This window comes from Callorhinchus milii, unplaced genomic scaffold (assembly GCF_018977255.1).
Source record: "Callorhinchus milii isolate IMCB2004 unplaced genomic scaffold, IMCB_Cmil_1.0 Scaffold5, whole genome shotgun sequence".
Lineage (NCBI taxonomy): Eukaryota > Metazoa > Chordata > Chondrichthyes > Chimaeriformes > Callorhinchidae > Callorhinchus > Callorhinchus milii.
Genome location: NW_024704746.1, coordinates 7,681,193 through 7,704,663, shown reverse-complemented (window position 1 = coordinate 7,704,663; position 23,471 = coordinate 7,681,193). Strand labels below are relative to the sequence as shown.

General features: G+C 43.7%; 1 protein-coding gene across 3 annotated transcripts in view; it reads right to left on the bottom strand.

Annotated features, from left to right (window-relative positions):
* The window catches only part of LOC103179963 (BMP/retinoic acid-inducible neural-specific protein 3), a 48,096-nt gene that overhangs the window by 18,730 nt on the left and 5,895 nt on the right, over nucleotides 1–23,471 (bottom strand). For 2 of the 3 annotated variants that reach the window (XM_042335950.1, XM_042335949.1), the window contains exon 3: nucleotides 23,265–23,471. This exon is cut by the window's right edge and continues 74 nt beyond it. In XM_042335950.1, coding sequence (XP_042191884.1) covers nucleotides 23,265–23,471 — 207 coding nt within the window. Of the gene's footprint in view, nucleotides 1–3,864; nucleotides 3,932–23,264 lie in introns of all 3 variants that reach the window. The other variant, XM_007895527.2, reaches the window with a different exon arrangement.

Genomic DNA, 23,471 nt, shown 5'->3' with positions numbered 1-23,471 from the left:
AGTCCATTAAGTACTGTAAAACATCTCAGAGGCATTTGACGGGCAGCTCAGTAAAAGTTATTCTCTTGTTCAACTTTGTTTTTGAGGCCGCGTGTTGAATATTTTTTGTGTAATGGCTTGAACCCATGCAGTCCCGTATTGCGCTCACCTCGCAAGCGAGAGGACCCATTGGTCGATTGGCCGAACGTTTTCCGGGAGTAATAATCCCCTCTCCCTAATGTTTAAAAAATAACAAATTTGGTCATTCACTTCACGACTGTACTGTTTGTGGGACATTACTGTGCGCAATGGGCTCCCGGGTATTGCCCCCAAAATTGTTGAGACGTCTCAAAGCACTTCACAGAATATACTGTAAAGTGAATTGAATGTGTACTTTGTGGGTGAAACGCAGCAGCCAATTGCGCACAGCAGTGTCCCAAAGACAGTCATGGATTGAGTGACCAAATTATTACTATTAATTATTTTTGATGAGACTATTACCCCCGGAAAGCGATCCGCCAATCGACTAACGATCAGATTTCTACTTACTGCCAGGTAAGCAGAGGCGTGTAGAGGGCTCTACACATTGCTTCTCGCTTGGATTTTCCACCTCAAGAACTCTATCCCTTGTAGCACCACAAAGATGGGCACCACTTACTGCTCCACAGGTGCTGGGTGCTTCGACTGCAAAGAAGTCTTGCATTTTCTCGTCAAAATTGTTTCAAGTCTTTCTATGCTCTCAGCAACCACAAAGGCCAATGTTGTGAGACATCACTCTTTGTTACAGCGCCTCTGACTACCCGGCATATTGTTATGCCACATATCTAAAAGCATTTTAAAAGAAGTGACCCCTGCCCTTTAATGCTCACAATCCATCTACTGCCACATGTAATAGTCACAGCCCGTCCATCATTCCTTATTCTCCAGCTTGCTTTAACCACATAATATTATGTAAAAATAATAATCCTTACATTTGATACAGTGCCTATTACAGCAAAATGTCTCAAAGTGCATTACAGGGAATCTGTAGGCATAACCAGCAGCCAAAGTACATACAGCAAGGGGATAAATCTGACCAACTGTGAACCCACCTCGCTTTGTTAACATGCTTTTTTTTTAAGATTCACAAGATCACAGGAGAGGTTCATGTAAAGAAGACCCATTTACAATAATAAAAATAACATTCCTTGCATTTGATATAGCGCCTTATCAAGTTGTTGAGACGTCTCAAACCACTTCCCAGAATACATTGTCAAGTGGATTATTATCCCCGGAAAGTAATACGCCAATTGGCTAACAACTGGGTTCCCACTCACTGCTAGGTAAACAGAGGTATGTGGAGTAAGCAAACTTGCCTAAGGTTTTGCCTTGCCTGGGAATCGAACCTGGGTGTTCTCGCTTTCCAGGCGAGTGCTCTAACCACTACCAGTGTGGGACTTCACTGATTTGATCTCATCTTTCCGAAGCTCACAGACTCTCTTTCTCAGAACCAATGATCTGTCTTTCTTTGCACCGCATTACACCGTATGATGTTGAAGAGAATAATCAGAAGATGATACAAGTTACGCTTAACACAATTAACTAAACAATCCTTCCATTTGACGCACCACCTTTCACATCAAGATGGTGTCATAATGCGCTGCATTGGATTTAACTGTAAACTGTGTATTTGTGGGTGAATGTGGCAGCCAATTTGCACACCGCAATGTCCCACAAACAGGAAGGTGACTGAAAGCGTGGTCTTGAGTTGGCTTTGAAGGAGGAAAGGGAGGGGGCGAGGCAGGGGGGCTCCGAGACAGAGTTCAGAGGGTGGGGACAGAAAGGTTGAAGACCCCACCGCTGATGATGGGGAGGGCAGGGCAGGAGACATAGAGCAGGCCAGTGCCTACCAAGCAGAGGGAATGGGCAGGTTAGTAAGGTTTCAGTGGGATCAAGGTCGAGTTAACCTCCTTCCCCCCCAAATTAGCCCCATTTCCAAACCCCCACCCAACCTCTCCTCTACCCCTCTGCAATGGCCGATGAGTAAATTAAATGATGGACAGTCAAGCGTTTGCACACGAGCTTGGAAGAATGGCAGTGCAGTGTACGTCTGAGACAGGAAACACATAACAGTGGTATTTGTGGTCAGGCTTTCTGAGAAGAACCATATTAGACATTCAGAGTGCTACCTTGTGTAACCTAATAAATATTCAACCAACCATGGAATTCTGCCCACGGCTATTTCCAAAGCAACTGTATCTCATCCCACGTTTCTCTTTACAGGAGAAAAAACACAGATAAATTGCTCTGTGTGATGTGATGTTGAGATCAGAACCCTCCAGCTGTAGGGCACTGGTCAGGATACACAGGGGAGGGGGTGGGACCGGGGAAAAGGCTACAGGGGGGAGGGGGGGAATCTTTTTGGGACTTGCTGCCCTAAACATTTGTTGCGTTGAAAGTTGCTCAGTTATGAATAAATGATTTTTTTTACCAGTGTGGGCATGAGTGATTTAAGTAATCATACACCACACTATTATCGCTATTTACCCAGATTAGTTGGGATATGCCAAACATTCACAAAATCAGTTTGAATGAAGAAGGTCCTTCAGCCCATCAAATCTCATTCTTCCAGAACATTCACCCTCCCATCACAAGTTGTTTTTTTTAAATATGTCCAGTGTCCTGGCCTCAGTCACCTTTTCTGGCAAATTCTTTCAGTCGTTAATTACCCTTTGGGTAAAGAAAAACTTCCTGGTGTCTGTCCTGAAATAACACTTTGCAACTCTAAACCGATGTCCTCTTGTTCTACTGTCTCAGTGCGTCTGAAGGTATTGATCTGGGTTTAATTTTTCAATCCCATTTAAAATGTTAGACCGTTACCGAGGTCTGAGATGTCCCCTCTCATGACTTAAGAGTTCTAGCTTGTCTATCCATTGCTCAAAGCTCATTCCTTTAACACTGGGGATCAACCTTGTTGCTCTCATCTACACTGCATCCATGGCCTATGTGGCCCCCTTACGTCACATCAACCGGAACTGTTCGAAACTGTTCATTCTGTAGTCTGTTGGAAATGTTGCCTTGACAGCTGATAGCAGACAGGGCTGTTGAATACTAAAGTCACTGTAATTGATAATCCCTAAATAGTCTACGTGGGCTGCTGCCAGTGAGAGAGTAGAGGGACTTTTATAGCTCACAAGTTTCCACTCATCATTCTTCAGTGGAGAAGATTCAATCACCAGTTTTGATGTAACCCTGAACAGCAACCACCTGCCTCCCTTTTTGGGGCCAAAAAGATCTTGTGGTATGATTCAAAAAGAGATGTTTCTCTTGAGTTACTGGCCAAGAATCCCACAAATAAAATTTGTCATTCACATAGCTATTTGAGGGACATTGTAGCTCAGTGGTAAGCAAGAGACCTGGGTTCGATTCCTGGCAGAGCAAAACGTTGCGCAAGTTTCCTTACTCCACACGCCTGTTTACCTAGCAGTAAGTAGGAACCCGGTTGTTAGTCGATCAGCGGATCGCTTTTCCTGGGGTGATAATTCCTTCAAAAAAAAACAGTAAATTGGTCACTCAATCCACGACTGTTTGTGGGACACTGCTGTGTGCAATTGGCTGCTGCGCTTCCCCCACAAAGTATACAGTCAATTCACTTTGCAGTATATTCTGTGATGCGCTTTGATACGTTTCAAAGACATAAGGAGCTATATCAAATGCAAGGATTATTATTATTATTGTGTGCAAATTGGCTGCCGTATTTCCCTACAAAAATAAATCCTGTGAAGCAATTTGAGACGTCCTACAGATGTGAAGGGCTCTGTATCAAATGCAAGGATTATTGTATTATTTTCCTGCAGATCCGTACACACCCAGGAGGCTGACACAATTCAGCTTATTGGATCTTACCTTCAACATCTAATCATTTCATCCTGGTCTCATTATTTTATACACCACTCAGGCAGACTGTGAAACCCTGCAAACAGAGAGGGCATAAGCCTTTGAAACATGTTTGTTGGGAAATTTGAGAGGAGGTTTTTCTTTTGTGTTCACTTTGTAATTTGGTGGTAGGTCTCCCGCCTCTGAGGCAGAAGGTTGTGGTTCAAGCCCTACATCGGGACTTGGAACCACATAGTCTAAGCTAATACTCCAATTGGGGTATGTTGCATTGTCGGAGGTGCCATCCTTCGGATGAGACATGAAACCATCTCCCTGTTCAAATGGATGTTAAAGATCCCACAGCGCTATTCAAAAAGAAAAGGAAATTTCTCTGTCTTGGTGTCCTGGCCAAAATCCCCCAAATAAAATTTCTCGCTCAGTCCATGTATGTTTGTGGGACATTGCTGTGTGCAACTGGCTGCCGCATTTTACTCACCAAATACACAGTCAATTCACTTTACAGTATGTCCTGTAAAGTGTTTTGCAATGTCTTGACAACGTGAAAAGCGCTATAGCAAATACAAGGTTTATTATATTATTATTATTAAACAAATAAACAGGGCAGAAAATGCAACTTAACCCTCTTGCAATTCTATGAAACTCTACTTGCCTTCAGCTTCCCCTCAATTTGAGTGGTTTTAGTTGGAAAATGCCAAACGTGTAGGGATAATGCCATCGTCAGCATTCAGCGACCGGCTCGACTTGTGCTCAGGCAGAGCGGGAATAGTGTGCCGTCCTCCAGGGAGAGAGTGCGCATTCCATTCCAACAATCTATCTCAGGAATTTCCATCCATGTATAGGTGGGATGTATGGAATTCTCTATTTGGTTTGGACACTCTTAAACACGGTAATTGGTTTCCGCATGTGCCATACACCCGGCTGACCAGAACAAATTGCTGTTTGACTTGTGCCTTTCCACAATACAATTTCAGATTTCACACGTTTGTACTTCGCTAATTGCCCTAATTCCTTAGCTCCAGATGAACAGTCACCACCACACTTGGCAACAATTACCTTGGTCACCTTATGAGGCGCGATATCACATGCAAGGATTGTGTGTGGTCATCATCACTGTAGGTAAGAGGGAAAAAGACCAGGGAATTGAACCCAGATCCTCTCGCTTGAGAGATGAGTCCTCTAACCACTGTGCTGCAGGACTCCACAAATCCTGAAACGATGGGGTAAAAGGTTGTGCCATAATTATCCCGGTAACAGAGAGTGCAAAAGCAGGCTCGGCGGCATTCTGGACGAAAATCTTAACCCTTCAGATGATGGGATTAACCCGCTTTCCCTTTCCAACGCAGGGTGACGCACTGCTGGGATCTCAGCAAAGTTCAGTTGCGAAACTGAAGAGCACATGGATCGACAGGGATCACGTAGAGGTCAGCGTGAGAAAAGATGTTCTTTGCATCCAAACAGTCTGAGTCCTGCGCTAGCATTGGACTCGGGTTTGAGATAGGGAGTGACAGGGCAGACGAGACTGGGCAGATGCTTGTCTCCGAGGGCAGCAGCTGTCACACCGGCACGGCGCAGCCGGTCAGTTCAACTGCGAGACGAAGATCTGCGCTATAAAGCACTTGACACATAATAGCCCCGGGGATATCATCCAGATTCACGCCACTGTTTTTCTGCGCTGGGGTTATACGTTACGAGCCATCATGTTGAAGTGCAAAGCAAAAGGCTGTGGAGAAGCACGTCCTTGCGCCTCAATATCAATGTGCCTCGGATCGCACAGCTCCGGGCGCTGGCGTACTGAGTCACGCTCACAATCAATATAATAATAATAATCCTTGCATTTGATTTAGCGCTTTTCACGTCGGGAGGACGTCCCAAAGCGCTTCACAGAACACACTGTAAAGTGAATTGACTGTATGTTTGTGGGCGAACGCGGCAGCCAATTGCGCACAGCAATATCCCACAAATAGTCGTAGATTGAAAATGACCAATTTTTATTATTGTTCTTTGGTTTTTGGAGGGATTATTATTAGGCGTGTGGAGTAAGGAAACTTGCCCAAGGGGGGATTTCTGAGCCCTGGCTTGTCGGAGGTTGTTACCTGCGACCATGCTCTATGCAGATTAATGGCTTCTCTGCACTTCCCTCCCCCGGTGACTGCTTGGTCGGCCCTTGCTTTAAACGAGGGTGGAAGGGTTTGCCAAGAGCAATCGCCAATATACAGTACGTCACACCAACCCTGCGGACTCTATACACGTTCAGTGTGAGGATGTCACGCCGTCACGATACATATCCCTGTAAACTCTCTTTCACCCACAAAATATACAGTCAATTCACCTTTACAGTATATTTTGTGAAGGGCTTTGAGACGTCGCGAAGACATGAAAATGCAAGGATTATTATTATTATAATGCAAACTCAGTGAGTGAGCCACACCATCATTGCAGACTCCATCCACGATCAGTGCGAGCACATCGCACCATCAGGATACACATACAGTGTGAGCGACTCACAAAATCACTGTATGTACTCTACACACACTCGCTGTGAGAGTGTCACACCTTCACTGCAAACTCTTACATACTTAGTGCGATTGTGTCACGCCATCATTCCAGATTTGCTAGTCTTCATCTAACTTTTTCTGAGATAGGGAAGAACGATTAGATAATCCAGGGAGAGAGCATGCACTCCATTCCATGTTCCATGTGTAGGTGGCACACACCTTGTGGAGTCCTGAAGCTCAGTGGTTAGAGCACTCACCTCGCAAGCGAGAAACCTGGGTTTGATTCCTGGCAGGGTGAAATGTTGGGCAAGTTACCTTACTCCACACGCCTCTGTTTACCTAGCAGTAAGAAGGAACCCGGTTTTTAGTCAATTGGCAGATCGATTTTCCGGGGATAATAGTCCCTCAAAAAAAAATAATTTTGTCGCTCAATCCACGACTGTTTTGAGGGATGCTGCTGTGCGCAACTGGGCGCCGCGTTTCGCCCACAAATATACAGTCAATTCACTTTAGAGTATATTCTGTGAAGCGCTTTGAGGCATCGAGAAGACTTGAAAAGCAGTGTATCAAATGCAAGGATTATTTATATGTGGAATTCTCAATCTGTGTTGGATAATCTTAAACACGGTGTTGGGTTTCTGCATGTGACAGATACCGTGCTGACCACAGGAAAGTCATCTGTGTAACTCATTGTGTTGTTTTGACGTTCCATGGAACATCAAAAGTAAGGATCATTATTGTTATTGCAGCTAAATGTTATTCCGTTCAGCTCTTTTCTAAGAACATCAATCAGCGAGACACTTGGCAGTTTTGACAGAAATCCATTCTGTGCAGACATTGCTACTTGAGCAAAGAATGTTTCTCCAAATCCCCAGGCTCACTCGAGGTCTTTTGGGTTTTCCAGGATTTCAGTTCTGCATTCGCAGTAATAATATCATTAACCATCCTTGCATTTGGTAGAGTGCCTTTCACATCAGGAGGACATCTTAAACTACAGGATTCACAGTCAAATGTAAAATTACAGTAAATCACAGGATTTATTGTAAAATGTAGCGACTGTGTATGAATAACTTCGGGCTCAATAATAATGACATTAATAATCTTTGCATCTGATTTATTACATTTGCATTTATCACGTCTTCAAGATGTCTCAAAGCGCTTCACGGAATGTACTGTAAAGCGAATTGCCTGTATATTTTGTGGACGAAACATTGCAGCCAATTACATACAGCAGTGTGCCACAAACAGTTGTAGATTGACGGACCAATTTTTTTTATTGCCCCCTGAAAGCGATCTGCCAATTGACTGACAACTGGGTTCCTACTTCCTGTTAGGTAACCAGAGGCATGTGGAGTAAGGAACCTTGCCTAAGGTTTTGTCCCGCCCAGGATTGAACACAGATCCTCTCGCTTGTGAGGCGAGCGCGCTAACCACTACAGTACAGTACTCCAGAAGGACTAACAGAGTATTGGTCTTTTTCTAACAACATTTGGAGGTTGACGCCAACGTCATGGAGGTTTTCAAGGGTCAGTGTACAGTCTCTCCAATTCTTAGTTGACTCAACGTTTAATATTGCAATTAAAGGGATCAATGAAGAACATGGCATGAATTAGCCATGTATTACTCAACGTAGAGACAAGAACAGTAATAACACTCAACGTAGAGACAAGAACAGTAATAACACTGTGAATGAAATGTCACAGTGAAACCCAACTATCCTCACCTGACATCCGAACACAGCAGGGTGGGTCAATGGATAGTGTTCAGAAGGTACATCAAGCATTGATTGCTCACACTGCTGAGCTTCTCACTGTGTGACTTTAATGTGATTTCCCAGCATTAATATGCCAACAAAGTAGCATGTCTGAGGCCTAATCAATGCCTGATGTTACCTGATCTTATCTTAGCAGCAAATAAAACAAGCCTCAGCATTTTCAAGCTCAGTAGAGAGAAACATATGAAGCCTTGGTTATGTGGGTTCGCTAACACTATCCATTTTCTTATTACATATTACTGCTGAAAAAAATCATATTATAAGAAGGTAGTGAGAATAATAATAATCCTTACATTTGTAATAGCAATTTATCATGTCATTGAGATGTCTCAAAGCGCTTCAAAGAATACAAAGTGAATTGGCTGTGTATTTTGTAGGAGAAATCCTGCAAATTTAATAATGCATGCCTCTGTTTACCTAGCAGTAATTGGGAACCCGGTTGTTAGTTGATTGGCAGATCGATTTCCGGGGGTAATAATCCCTCCAAAAACAACAACAACAAAATTGGTCGCTCGATCCATGGCTGTCTGTGGGACACTGCTGTGTACAATTGGCTGCTAAGTTTCGCCCACAAAATACAGTCAATTCACTTTACAATATATTCTACGAAGCACTTTGTGACTTTATCAACGACATGATAAGGCGCGATATCAAATGCAATGATTATTATTCTTATTATTATAAGAGCCCAAGCTGCAAGCCAGCAGACTGGAACACTCAGAAAGCAAACCGCGTACATATGGAGATTTAATGGGCTGATTAAAAAAAAATACACTGCGGTCCTGTCAGTACAGTACTTGTACACAACCTGGCAGTCATTCCCTATTCAATATTTTCTGCAGGGAAATGATTTGCTGGGTTGTCAAACCTATCAAAAAATCATCCTCAACCATTGTGGGATTGTTTTAACATAAATGCAAATCCTTTGCAAAAAGGTGTTCTCGCTGTTATTTTTATCGGATGATCATTTACAGTTTTGGGTTGAATTTTACAATTTTTTCTCTCTCTCTCTCTCTCTCTCTCCCTCTCTGGGCAACGTCACTGGAAATAGATTTTTTTTTGCTGAGAGCCGGAACAAGAGCCAGTCTTTTGACAAACGCTGCCATATGCTGAGGGGCCGGAGAGAATGGGAATTGATAACGGGATGCTTAGATAATATTGCAAACGTCAAACAGAAAACAGACTTCCTGAAATCATTTGTCATCTTTTCAGCCCGTGCAGCAAGCACACAACACGCAATTCCATACCTCATCCTCCTAACAACAACAATTAACGTGCGGCTGAAGGGAAACTTGCCTAAGGTTTCGCGCCGCCCAGGAGTCAAACCCGGGTCCTCTCACTTGCGAAGTGAATGCGCTAACCACTACGCTACGGGACTCCACTAACTCCCTCGCTAACCTTGTTCAAGGTCCGTCTCAAGACCTGCCTGTTTGACCGCGCTTTGGGTCATCTTACCCCTCCCCAACCCCCCTCGGCTCTCACTCCCAGCTCGGGTGCCCGGTGTTGAGTTTTGAGACGTCCTCCCAATGTGAAAGGCGTTGTTTAATTGCAAACACGGCAAACACTGCGTACATCTTATCTGCTCTCCAACTATGCACAACATTATCTACATTAAACAACCAGAAACATCAACATCTTGCCTACGCTGCAGCAAAGGGAAACATCTTCTACATCTAATCTACGCTCTAACAATGGGAAACATTGCTTATATTTTATCTACACTCTAACAATGAGAAATACCTGTTATATTACCTACTCTCTAACAACAGGAAATACCTGTAATATCTTTCTTGTGTTAGATTGCAGGTAATATTTAACAGTCCCAGTGTAATGATTGAAGCCACAACCTTTTGACCCAGAGTTCCTAACCCTATTCTCACTAAGCTTCACTGAATCCTTATTCCTGATAAGATTGACTTCAAGATCCTGATTCTAACTCCAGTTTCTCTATGCTCAAAACCCTACCTCTACCATATCCTGAGGACCTATTCCCCTAACCCCCAGCTCTGCCAAGTCTAGATTGCTCCAGGTCCATTATGACCTCTCGGGGGTGGGGGCGGAGGGGGGGGTGGGGGTGCATTGTGAGAGGTGCCGTGCTTCAGATGTAACATTAAACCAATCTGTGTATTCAGGTGCATGTTAAAGATCCCAAGGCATTACAACAACAAATTGCACTTATATAGTGCCTTTCACGTCAGATAGACATCCCAAGATCATTGACTCAAAAGGAGAAGGGAGACACTCTCCCAGTGTCCAGGCCAACAATTGTCCAAATAAAATTGGTCTTTTGCTCCATGGCTTTTTGTGGGACATTGCTGCGCACAAACTGACTGCCGTGTTTCACTCACAAAATACATAGTGACTCCACTTTACAATATATCCTGTCTCATCCTGACGTGAAAGAAGCTATACAAATGCAATTTGTTGTTGTTGTTGTCTCGATGACGTGAAAATTGCTATATCAAATGCATGAATTATTATTGTTATTTATTATAATGATCAATTTACCAAGAGGATTGCCGCTCAGGTCATTGGGGAGAGCTCCCTTCTCTTTCCATGTATGTAGTCCCCCGGGATCACTAACATTTGTTGGTACCAGGGGACAGGACCTGTGTTTTAACATCTCACTCAAGAGGTCAAGTCTCTCGCAATACAGCGTTCCTCCAGCACTGCACTGTCAACAACAACAACACATTACATTTGTATTGTGCCTTTCACGTAGCCTAGATAGCGAGCTCAGGTCTGACCCAGAGGCGAGTGGACTACCAACTGAGGCAAACTCAACAACAACAACAACAACAACAAGATTCCATTTATAAAGCGCCTTTATCTTACCCTCAAATAAAACTCAAATAAAGTGGACACAAGAAGCCTTTCAGAAAATGGCCGCTCGTGACCCATTTATACTCGTGGGAAAATGTGGCTGTAAGAACAACAACAACTTGCATTTACATAGTGCTCTTCATTCGGGGCAGGGTCTCGGAGCACTTAACAATGGCGGAGCCTCACACCGAGCTGGGGGAATGGGGGAATTGACCGTGGGCACAGTTATAATAATAATAATCCTTGCATTTGATATAGCGCTTTTCACGTCAGGAGGACGTCCCAAAGCGCTTCACAGAACACACTGTAAAGTGAATTGACTGTATATTTGTGGGCGAACGCAGCAGCCAATTGCGCACAGCAATGTCCCACAAACAGTCGTAGATTGAAAATGACCAATTTAATTATTGTTTTTGGTTTTTTGGAGGGATTATTATTAGGCGTGTGGAGTAAGGAAACTTACCCAAGGTTTCGCCCTGCCTGGAATTGAACTCAGGTCTCTCACTTGCAAAGCGAGTGCTCTAACCACTGAGCTACAGGACTCCATTACATTACAGGACTCCAGTTGAAGAGGAGGGTGTTCAATTCTGCTCTGAAGATGGTGAAGGAGGAGGCAAGGCAGAGGAGTTGAGGCAGATAGTTCCAGAGTCTCGAGGCGCAGCGGCTGAAAGCACGGCCACCGATGGTGGTGCGAAGGGGAGGAAGCTCGTGCAGGTGGCCGGAGTGAAGGCAGCAGGAGGCGGAATGGGGCGTAAGCAGGTAGGAGAGGCACGGAGGTGCCAAGGCATGCAGGAAGGAACAGAGGTAACACAGTTGACACGCGATTGTCTTACTAATCTCTGACACAGAGCTACGGGACCTATAAGACGTGGCAGAAGGTGGAAGCAGGCTGGCAAAGCTTAAAGCAATATTTTTAACAAGGATGTTTGGATCAATTCTGCATCCAGTTCTTTATGTAGCAACATCAACATATTGCATTTATATAGCGCTTTTCACATCAAGAGGATGTCCCAAGGCGCTGGACATTCAAGGATTTGGACCCGAGCAGGGTTTGGGCAGGATGGTTCTGGCTTTGGGGCGGGGAGGGGGAGCAGGGAGTGGAGGGGTAGGAATGTGACTGAAGGCGCAGTCAAAGAGCAGCTTCATTACAAGGGATGGGAAAAAGGCATGTCCCATTCACTCCGAGAAGAGACCCACCACCACTAACCAGTGATGAATTGAGATCAGTCAAATAGCATGCACACAGCTACTCTGAAAAGCAATGAGACATTTAGCATTGACCAGACTCCCTTTGGCAACTGTACAGAGCTTGGAGGCAGCTGGAGATGTGCCAACTTGGCCAGGGATGTGTGGACACAGATAGCGAGAGAGCCTGACTCAAAGCCCCGGGGCTTTGGTAAATAGACCAAAGGAAGTTGTGAAATGTAATAAAGTGCTGAGCGCATCACTGAATGCTTTTTAAGTGATAGCAACATTGATTGTTATCTAATAGGAACATTCAGCCCCTCAAGCCTGTTCCACTATTTTCTTAGATCATGGCTGATCTGTACCTCAGCTCCATTTACCCACCCTTTCTCCATATCCAATGGAACCAGCATCAACAGCCTTTTGGGGGAGAGTTCCAGATTTCCACTACCCTTTGAGTGAAAAACTGCTTCCTCATTTTACTCCTATATGACCTAGCACTAATTTTAAGATGAATGCCCCCTCGTTTTGGATTCCTCCACCAGAGGAAACAGTTTCTCTGTACCTTCTCTATCAAATCCCTTTACCATGTTAAATACCTTGATTAGATCATGCCTCAGCCTTCTGAACCACAGGGAATACAAACAAGTTCATGTAATCTATCCTCATCCAATCCTCCTCATATTCTCATAATTTATCAACGTCCGGTATCATTCTGATGAACAGATAATTCAGATCAAATTATTTTATTTTATTAAATTATTTTGACGTGTCCACATTGACATATGTAGTGAGTGCCTGGGTTCTTATTCACTACAGCGCAATTTGCTACAGATGATGTATCTTAATAATAATCTGTGCAATTGATATAGTGCCTCTTGAGTCGTCAAGACAGCTCAAAGTGCTTCCCAGACTTTTACTGTGAAGTGCAGTGATTGTATATTCATTGGCAAACTCGTCAGCCATTTGTGCACATTAATGTCCCACAAACATCCATGGAGTGAATGATTGATTTTATCGGGGAGTTTGTTGGCCAGGAGAACAGGAGAGACACCCTTCTGTTTTCAAGTAGTGCCAAAGGAGCTTTAAAGTCCACCTGAATGGCTGGATGAAACCTCGGTTTAATGTCTTATCTGAAGGCCGGCATCTCTGACAATGTAACACTTGCACTGCATTGTCAGCCTAGACTGTGAGTTCTATGTCCTGACGTAAGACTTGAAACCACAGCCATCTGACTGAGAGGCTGTCAGCTAAGTAAACCATGTTTGGACAATAGGTTTCAAACTGATGGTAAGAAACTTAAAGCAATTGATAGGAAATATCAAATCAGACATCCTGCTTCATCCCCAACTTTCTCTCAGTCAAAGGGAAGGCTTAAAAGACTGACACTGCTGCTAAGAGGCTATTAATAGAAGCCAGAGGTGATGGGGCAGATTGATACCTAAGTATACTGGGCTATCTCGACGCACCCATCGAAGGCACAGCTGAATAATTAGCGAGTGGACATGAAAGATTCATTGCTCCTTGCACCATCAAGCTCCTGGAACCAATTGTTAGTGCTTCCAAGGACAAAACACCAGCCACAAGACAGGAATAGAAAGGTACATTTTCGCAGTCGATCTCACCACTTGGCTGCAGGAGAGATTGAAAAAGACACCACCAGGGTTCATGACAATTATAATCCTTGTATTTGATATAGCGCCTTATCACATCGTTTGGATGTCTCAAAGCGCTTCACAGAATAGACTGCAAAGTGAATTGATTGTATATTTTGTGGACAAAATGTAAAGAGCAGAGGGTGAATGAGATTAGAGTAGGGAGTGAATCAGGTTAGAGAAACAACTGTTTGTGGGAGACTGCTGTGTGCAATTGGCTGCTGCATGTCGCGATATATTCTGTGAAGTGCTTTGGGACCTCTCGAAGACGTGATAATTCGCTATATCAAATGCAAGGATTATTACTACTATAGAGTGGAGAGCTCCAGTGGGGGAGATAGCACCAGCATGGATACAATGAGAAAAAGTGGGGGAGTGAGAGTGGAGATGAACACCAGCAAGGATACAATGAGTGGAATAGCATCCTGTGCTGTAAACATGCTATGATTTATGATTGAAGCATTTGTTCCATTGCTGGGAATAAACACCCTCAAGCATTTTTTTTTCATTTGCTTTTTGTCTCCTAAATATATCAGTACACGGCACCTGCTAAAATGTCACTGTCACACAAACAACTGCTCGTACAAGGAACTCAAGATCACTACTCACCCCTGTCTCTCCTCGTTGATGTCCTTTGCCTTCTCTCTAGGAGAACACGGCTGAGAGGACGTTGTGGGTTCAAGACCCACATCAGCACCTTAGGCTCACATAGACCTGGCTGACACTCCAGCATAATGCTGGGGGAGTGACTCATTATTGGATGTGCCATCCTTTGCAATGACGTGACATCCAAGTTCCCGACTGCTTGTTCAGGTGCACTTTAAAAACCCTATGGGATTCTCTGGCCTACAATCCCCAGATCGAATTGGTCACTCACTTTGAATGTCCACCTGATGTGAAAAATAACAATAATAATCCTTGCATTTCATGTAGGGCTTTATCACGTCATCAAGTTGTCTCAAAGCGCTTCACAGAATATACTATAAAATGGAGTGTCTGTGTAACTTGTGGGTGAAATGTGGCAGCCAATTGAGCACAACAATCTCCCACAAACAGCCATGAAGTGAGTGACCAATTTTATTTGGGAGATTGTTGGCCACGACACTGGGAGAAACTTCCTTCTCTTTTCACAATACGATCGTTAGCATCCACCTGAACAGGTAGATGGGTTCTCGTTTTAATGTCTCATCTGAAGGACTACACCTCCAACAATGCACTGCATCCCCCACCCCCAACTCAGTGCTACATTGAAGTGTCACTTTAGACTGTGTGATTTCAAGTCCCAACGAGGGATTTGAACCCTCATGCTTCTGACTCAGAGTTGAAAGTGCTACCACTAAGCCAACACATGAGAAAGGTACAATATCAGTGCAAGGATTATCATTGTTATTCATATTATTGAATCCCTCCAGCAGCAGCAGTCAAAGGCAATCGGCAGGGTGAGTGCTGTGGAGAATGCATGTGCTGGCAGACACATTGATGATGCATAAATCTCCCACTCCCTGCCTTGGCACCAATATATATTTCCTCCACAAGAGGTGGCAGGTTTACGAGAGGCATCGACTCTCACAAATGAACACAACTCCCTCCATTGCAGTAGGATTGATCTTGTTAATGGTGTAAATGAGTGCGCTGGCTCCTTCCGGCTCTCAATGCATGTGAGCAACAGCGAGTGAGAGAAAATAACTGAGAGATGACCTCAACAATTAAACCACATGTTAATTGCTCACAAAATGGGTTCTCCGGTGGAATGCGAGGGTGGATGGAAACATTGATTTTATCTTTAAAATACCTGATAGATTACTTTACACAAGGTAACCAATAACTGTGCAACACCACATAAACAGCATGCAAATTACTTCCCTGTCAGTGACTCTCCAGACCTCAGAAAGACTATTAGTCCTGACATCTATTGCTACATCTTTTTAATGAAGCAATCACTGCAGTTAAAGATCATAGACTTTACTGTGCAGCCTTCCTCTTATCCTTTCTTGACTTTGAACTGACAATCAGGGCTGACACTCCAGTACAGTTCTGGGGTGGTGGTAGTGGAGTGCTGCATTGTCAGAAATACCCTCCTTCGGGATGAGACGTTAAACCGAGATTCCGTCCACCTGTACAGGTGGACATGAAAAGATCCCACAGCACTGTTCGAAAAGACAAGGGAATTTCTACCAGTGTCCTGGCCAACAATCTCCCAGATAAAATTGGTTGTTGTTTGTGGAACATTACTGTACGTAACTTGCCTGCTGCGTTTGTCGTCAAATACACACCCACTACACTTTACAGTAATTCATGTGAAGCGCTTTGAGATGATTCAAAAGCATGATATATCAGATGCAAGGTTTATTATTATCAAATGTAAGGATTATTATTATTATTAATAACTCCCGTCTAACTTGCCTGCCTGCTCACTGTCTGTTTCTCTCACAGTCGGTTGCTGGGCTTGTTTGACTGTTTCAGCTATCAATCGCAGTGTGCTTTCTGGAAAAGATGAGGTCATATAGGCCGAAGGGTCTCCTTCCTCTGAACCTTTCGTGTGATCTTGTGTAACTGGTACAGAATTAGTTTCATGTCACAAGGAAAGGCTGGGATAGTCTTTATATTGAGACACATTGAGTAGGAGTGGGAGAAGACAGGAATAATATGGAAGCCAGACCCCAACAAGATTTACAACAACAACTTGCACTTATATAGCGCCCTCCACATCAGGCGGCATCTCAGAGTGCTTAACAATGGTGGAGCCCAAGGCCGAGCTAGGGGGAGGGGGAAGGTGACTGTAGGTGCGATCGAAAAGGAAGGTCTTCAGGCGCGACATGAAGATGGGGAAGGAGGGGGTGAGGCGAAGGGGTTGAGGGAGGGAGACGTTTACTTTTGCCATTGTGCATAGCATGACACAAGCCTGTTATTTAAGAAAAGCAACAGAAAATACTGAGCGCTACACACCAGGAAGGTGAACAGAACATCCACCAATGATCTTTAAAGTCAAGACGCAAATAAAAGCCTCAAGATTTACTCTCAGTTATCACCCCATGGTGAATACCCATGATCTATTGCTGTCACATTGGGTTAAGATATTGTGGGAGAGAAGTTCCACTTGGGTTTAGATTTAAACCAACACATTTCCGAGTGTGCAGAATTTGGCAAACTGTTTGAACTTCCAAAAATTACGTCAGCATTTAAAAATCTGTCACATTCTGGACACTCTGAGATAAGCACAAATAAATAAAGTAAATCTAGATGCAGATGGAATTTGTCTCCTCATAGGTACTACTTATATGCATTGCATTGTATTATTATTATTGTACAATATTGACTCTCCTGTGGTACACACTATTGGCCATGAAGTCCTGAAGTGTAGTGGTTAGCCTACTCGTCTCGCAAGCGAGAGGACCTAGTTTTGATTCCCGGGTGGGGCGGAACCTTAGGCAAGTTTCCTTCCTCCAAACAAGTAGGAACTCGATTGTTAGTCCTTAAAAAAAAATCTACAACTGTTTGTGGGACACTGCTGTGCTCAATTGGCTGCCGCATTTTGCTCTCCAGTCAGTCCACTTTACAGTACACAAGAAACGCTTTGAGGAGCCTCAATGACATGATAAGGCGCTATATCAAATGCAAAAGGATCATTAATGTATGCTGTGTTATGCACATATTTACTGTTATTATACACTGTTATGTGCTATTGTTACACCATATTTTACACCGTTATTGCACACTATTATTATTCACTATTAATCCTCCTGTGGCATGCACTGTTGTTGACCTTGTATTTTTGTTATTCTGCATTAAATAGTAAAATCTCCCATCAAAATGCATGGCTGTTGTTTACAAGCAAAGCAGGTAACTGCAATATATCATTGTCAGGAGGTCCATTAATTAGCATCTTTTTTTTATGATGTGAGACGTAGCAACAGAAAGATTCTACTTCGCACCATTTTAGTGACTTTCATTTTGCGCATACTCACCCGTACACATCAATCATTCCATTCGTAAAAATAACCCAGAACAGACAAGCCACATTGACAGGAATATTGGATACCTGAACTCTATAAAGGAGGACATGCAAACACCATCAATTCAATATTCAATATATTCAATCAGCAAATAGAATCCAGAATAGACAACCCCCATTAATAAGCGTATTGGATACCTGCACTCCACAAGGACTCAAAAGGCAGACAGCCCCATTAATAGCAGTATTGGATACCGCACTTAACAGGGATTAAGAGATAAGCAAACCCTATTAATCGAACTCACCAGCCAGTCCACCAGCAACTGAACAACACATTCCATTATGATTACAGGATACCTGATCCAGCCCTGACAGTCAGTCATTGCATTTATTCCACATTAAATATATTTCAGAACCAAGGTGTCACTCCGAGACTCCACTTATTATACATGAAATATGTCACTGCTGACAGACATAATAATAATTATTTCATTTGATATAGCACCTTATCATGTCGCTGAAACATCTCAAAGTGCTTCACAGAATATACTGTAAAGTGGATTGTGTATTTTGTGGGCGATATGTGGCAGCCAATTGCACACAGCAACATCCGACAAAAATTCATGGATTGAGTGATCACATTTTTTTTTGGAGGGTCTATTACCCCGGGAAAGCAAACCGTTAGTCAACTAACAACCGGGTTCCTACTAACTGCTACTACAGAGGTTTGTGGATTAAGGAAACTTGTCTAAAGTTTCACCCCGCCCAAGAATCGAACCTGTTCTCGCTTGCGAGGCGAGAGTGCTAACCACTATGCTACAGGACTCCAGATGGCTACTACATTCTACTAAAAATGGCATAAGCGTTGTATTCCTGCTGTCACTAAGATACTTCCTCCCTATACTTGTCTAAAGGAACTATTGATGGCTGTGAGGGTGGCAGCAGGGAAACCTTAGATGAACTAATTAATATTCACAGATATTTGTCGTGGACTTCTTACGTAGGAACATTGGAACAGAAAAAGATTATTATTATTCGGCGAGTTCTCATCTGCCTGTTCATGGTCCCATGGCCCTGTTTGAAAAGAGAAGAGAGTTTCTCCCGGTGTCTGGCCAACAAACCCCCAGGTAAAATTGTTCATTCATTGTGCTGCCCCATTTGTGAACAAATACACAGACATTTTGCAGTAAATCCTGTGAAACTCTTTGTTTCATCCTTCTGACACAATAGGGTTATTTATTCAATGCAAGGATTGTTGTATCATTTTTATTATCTGTCTACAGTATCTCCTTTTTAAACATCTCGATCGGTTCTGCATCTATGGCTTTCTGGGGCAGCACGCTCTAAGTTTGCGCAGCCCTCAGACAGAAGAGCTGTTTTGTGATTATCTTCTAATCAAACTATCTCATTGGGTGTAGATGTCTTCTAAGGAATGATTGAAAGCTCTCAATTCAATATGTTCTCAACTGAAAGTTATTTCTTTACATTGATGTGCTCTCGTACTTTAACAAATTGCATGCTCTCTATTTCCCAACCAAGCGAAGTGGTTAGTGCGCTCGCCTCACAAGCGAGAGGAACTGGGTTAGATTCCCAGGCGGGGCGAAACCTTCGGCAAGTTTCCTTACTCCGTACACCCCTGTTTATCTAGCAGAAAGTAGGAACCCAGTTTTTAGACAAATGGCAGATCACTTTCCAGGGGTAATAATCCCTCCAAAAAAACAAAAACATTTGGTCACTCAATCCACAACTGTTTGTGCATAATTGGATGCCGTGTTTCACCCACACAGTCAATCCACTTTGCAATGTATTCTGTGAAGCTCTTTGAAATGTCTCAACGGTGTGATAGGACTTGATATCAAATGGAAGAATTGTTATTATGTTTCCCCTGCATTTCCCTTTCCTCCCTCAATCCCACCCTCTCTCAGTCCCTTCCTCACTCACTCGCTCGCTGGCTCTGCCTGCCCTATACAGCCTCTCAGTTTCTGGCTGGTCAGTAACTGATCATTAGAATGCAATAAGACACCTCTCCCACTTAAAATTCTTACTCTTGTAAATATGTTTTGACATCTAATAATGATAAGCTTCAGCTAATTTGCCCCCTACCTCTGGAACTCTCTTCCTGAAGCCCTCCTCACTCTTTCCCTCTTGGCTTCCATAACACGTCTGAAAACCTCTCTGTTTGATTCCGCTGCCAGCCTCCTCGCCCCTGACCCAAGTTCAAAAAGAGAAGGGAGATTCTCCTGGTGCTCTGGCTAGCGATTCCCCCAGATAAAATTGATCACTAAGCAAATGGCTGTTTGTGGAACATTGTTGTGTACCAATTGGTTGCTGTGTTCGCCTACAAAATACACAGTCACTGCACTTTGTCCCGCGAATCGCTTTTTGAGATATCTTGATATCGTGAAGCACTATTTCAAAATAAAGATTATTATATAATTAGATGCCTTTCCTGCCTCCCTTGCACCCTGGACTGACGCCCAGTCAGTGTAAAGCTCTTTGAGATGATACCCCTATGTGACGACAACAAAACAGCAACAACAACTTGCATTTATTTAGCGCCCTTAGCAAGGGTAGTGTCGTGGAGCACTCAACAACACCGGAGCCCGACACAATCAATTTGGTTGCACAACTCACACTATTAATATCACACCTTTGATTGCCTTTCCGGGGTAACAAATCGTTCAGAAGAAAACAATTGGTCACTCAATCCAAGACTGTTTGTGGGATACTGCTGTGTGCAATTGGCTGCTGCGTTTCGCCCACAAAATAACAATCAATTCACTTTACAGTGTATTCTGTGAAGCGCTTTGAGACGTCTTGAAGATATGATAAGGTACTGCAAGGATTTTTATTATTAACTTAATGTGCTTCCCAGTGATGATGGGGGTGATTGAGCAGGGAGCGTTGGGGGAAGGGGTTGAGGGTATTAACAAAGGTACGATCAAAAAAAGTTCTTCAGAGGGTTTTAAAAGCAGGAAGAGAAGATGCAACGGGAAAGTGGGAATTTGGAGAGAATTCCATTGTGGTTGATCCATTGGCCATCGATGAAGGGAATGAGAATAAGAGTAAACTCCGGATAACTCGACCTTTTCTCAATACCACTTACGTCATCATGTTATCAATATCCTGGCCACATTTATTTATGTACTTGTACATTTGCCTAACTCGCCCCTCCTGATAACTCGTCACCGGACCACCCCCCCACCCCCTTTTCCCTTGGAGCACCGAGTTATCAGGAGTTTACTGTATTTAGAGCTGCGTATCAGCTGCCGATTCACAAGCTACAGTATAATGCAAACCATGGTGAACCAGGATAGATCATGCGAATAATTACAGGCTGTAATGCAAATCTATGCTTTCCCCCCCAAAAAAAGTGTAAGTGGCAAATTTAAATTGTTTTAACTGACGCTTAAGTCCTGCGATTGGATTACAGCCGTGAAATCGACATCTATTATTTGCTTAATGATCTTCCCCGTGAATGCTTTGAGTGCCTTCCATCTGGTCCTGCCTGTGCACAGCATTATGTGGCGGCAGGAGCCAGCAGTTATCTACCCTCCGACTCGCTGGTGCGTGATGATGACATTCACGGGCGAGGGATGGGAAAGAACGCGGTGCTTTCTGGCAAAGCGGATTCAACAACAACTTGCGTGTATATAGCTGCCCCTCAGGCAGGGCGGTGTCACAGTGCGCATTATTCAGCCAGAAACAAATTTGTGGCTGGAAATTGGGGAATTAATCCGTGATTCGCTCCATGGCTGTTTGCAGGACACCGTTGCAAGCAAAAACTGGCTGCCGCATTTCGCCCACAAAATACATGGCCCACCCACTTTACAATACAGCGTATCCCGTGATGCGCTCTGAGACGTCTCGACAACGTGATAAGGTGCTACATCAAATGCAGAGATTATTATTAATGATAATTATTATAACAAGATCCGAGGCATACATGTAGCAAAAAGAAATGGTCCTTGACGCAGACCCGCTAACTTAACTGTTTCTCCTGCGTAGAAGTGGATATCATAATAAGGCTGATCAGTTCTCTCATCTCAGTGACTGGACAAATAACAATAATAATCCTTGCATTTGATACAGCGCCTTATCACGTCTTCGAGACCTCTCAAAGAGCTTCGCAGAATTTACTGTAAAGTATATAAATACGAATATAAATGTGATGTAAATGAGCACACTCCACTGTTTTTTCGTGGAGTGGGGTGGGAGGAGGGGTGGGTGAGGAGCAGGAGGCTAAGTTTAAGGCAGAGAGGGCGCTTGGTTTGCATGTTAGTGCTTGACAAGAATTTCTGAGTCCGTCTCCGTCTGCAGGCTCAGACAGACTGCAGCTCCCAACCTCCTCATCAGGGGGAGACGTGAGCACACAAGACTTGCAGAGAAACTGGTGGCAAGCATACAGATACATCCACATCGAAACCTCTCTCACACACACTCACTCTCTCTCCTCTCTCTTAAAGGAACACACGCCAGTAGATCACGGGCGTCACTTAAAGCGGAGCACACAACAGCAATGTCTTAGCTTAGTTGCACATACACACACAACCTGGGCATTCATAAAATGCATGATTCGCTGAAACACTGAACTGCCAAACTGGATTCCGATTGCAAATGAGGATCTAGGGGAGAGAGAGAGATAGTGCTTGCGGGGTGCAATAACTTACAGCTGGAACGCTCCTCTGTAAATCTTACTGGTCGTGTATATATATAGTATATAATAATAATAATCCTTGCATTTGAGATAACACCTTATCACATCTTCAAGACATCTCAAAGCGCTTCACAGACTATACTGTAAAGTGAATTGACTGTATATTTTGTGGGTGAAAAATAGTTCCACAGTATATAATCCTTGCATTTGTTTTGCATTTCTGATGTTTACGATTGCCCCACTAGACCCCAACAACCAAACTTGTGAGGAGTCACACCGATAACACACAAATATTCTCTCTGTTCTGAAATCCAGCCGCATTTGTGTTGCAAGAAAACATCAAGAAGCGTCTCTTGCTCTGCCTCTGATTTGCACATCTAAATACTGAGCTACCAAACTGGACCCTATTGCAAATATAGATTTAAAGGAGAGCGCGGGGTCCAGTGGGATCAATAACCCACATCTGGATCTCTCCCCTTGTAAATCTCACCTGTAAATCTTGTATCTGGTGGCAATATATATACTATATATGTATATATATATATACATAGTACATATTCCTTGCATTTTTTTTTTGCATCTTTATGATTGCTCGAGCCCTCCCCAACAACCACACATGCAAAGAAAGAGCCGCACGGAAAACCCACGAATCTGTTCTGAAATACACCCAAATCGCCTCTGTGCTCTGCCTCTACTTTGCAAACCTGGACAACCGAGATGGCAAACGTGGATCCAAATGAAAGACACAGAGAGATAGGAGGTGGGGGGGGAAGAAAGAGAGAGAGAGAGAGAGGGAAAGGGAAAGAGAGAGAGCTTGTGGGAGCATTAACCCACACATCTGGATCCCCCCCCTTTTTTTTTTCTTTACCTGTAAATCTTGTATCTGGTGGTGAATCCCTGGCGATATCTCTCCAGGAAATTGGAATAATCCCGGGCTCGGTGGAAGGGTCCCTTGTCAGACAGGAGCCAGTCGAGGGGGCTGGTGGCATGTTGCTGGTGGTGTGCAGAGAGCACCAGCACAGCCCAGCAGTGTAGGCTAAGGACAAGCCGATGCCATAGGAGCAGCAAAGAGACG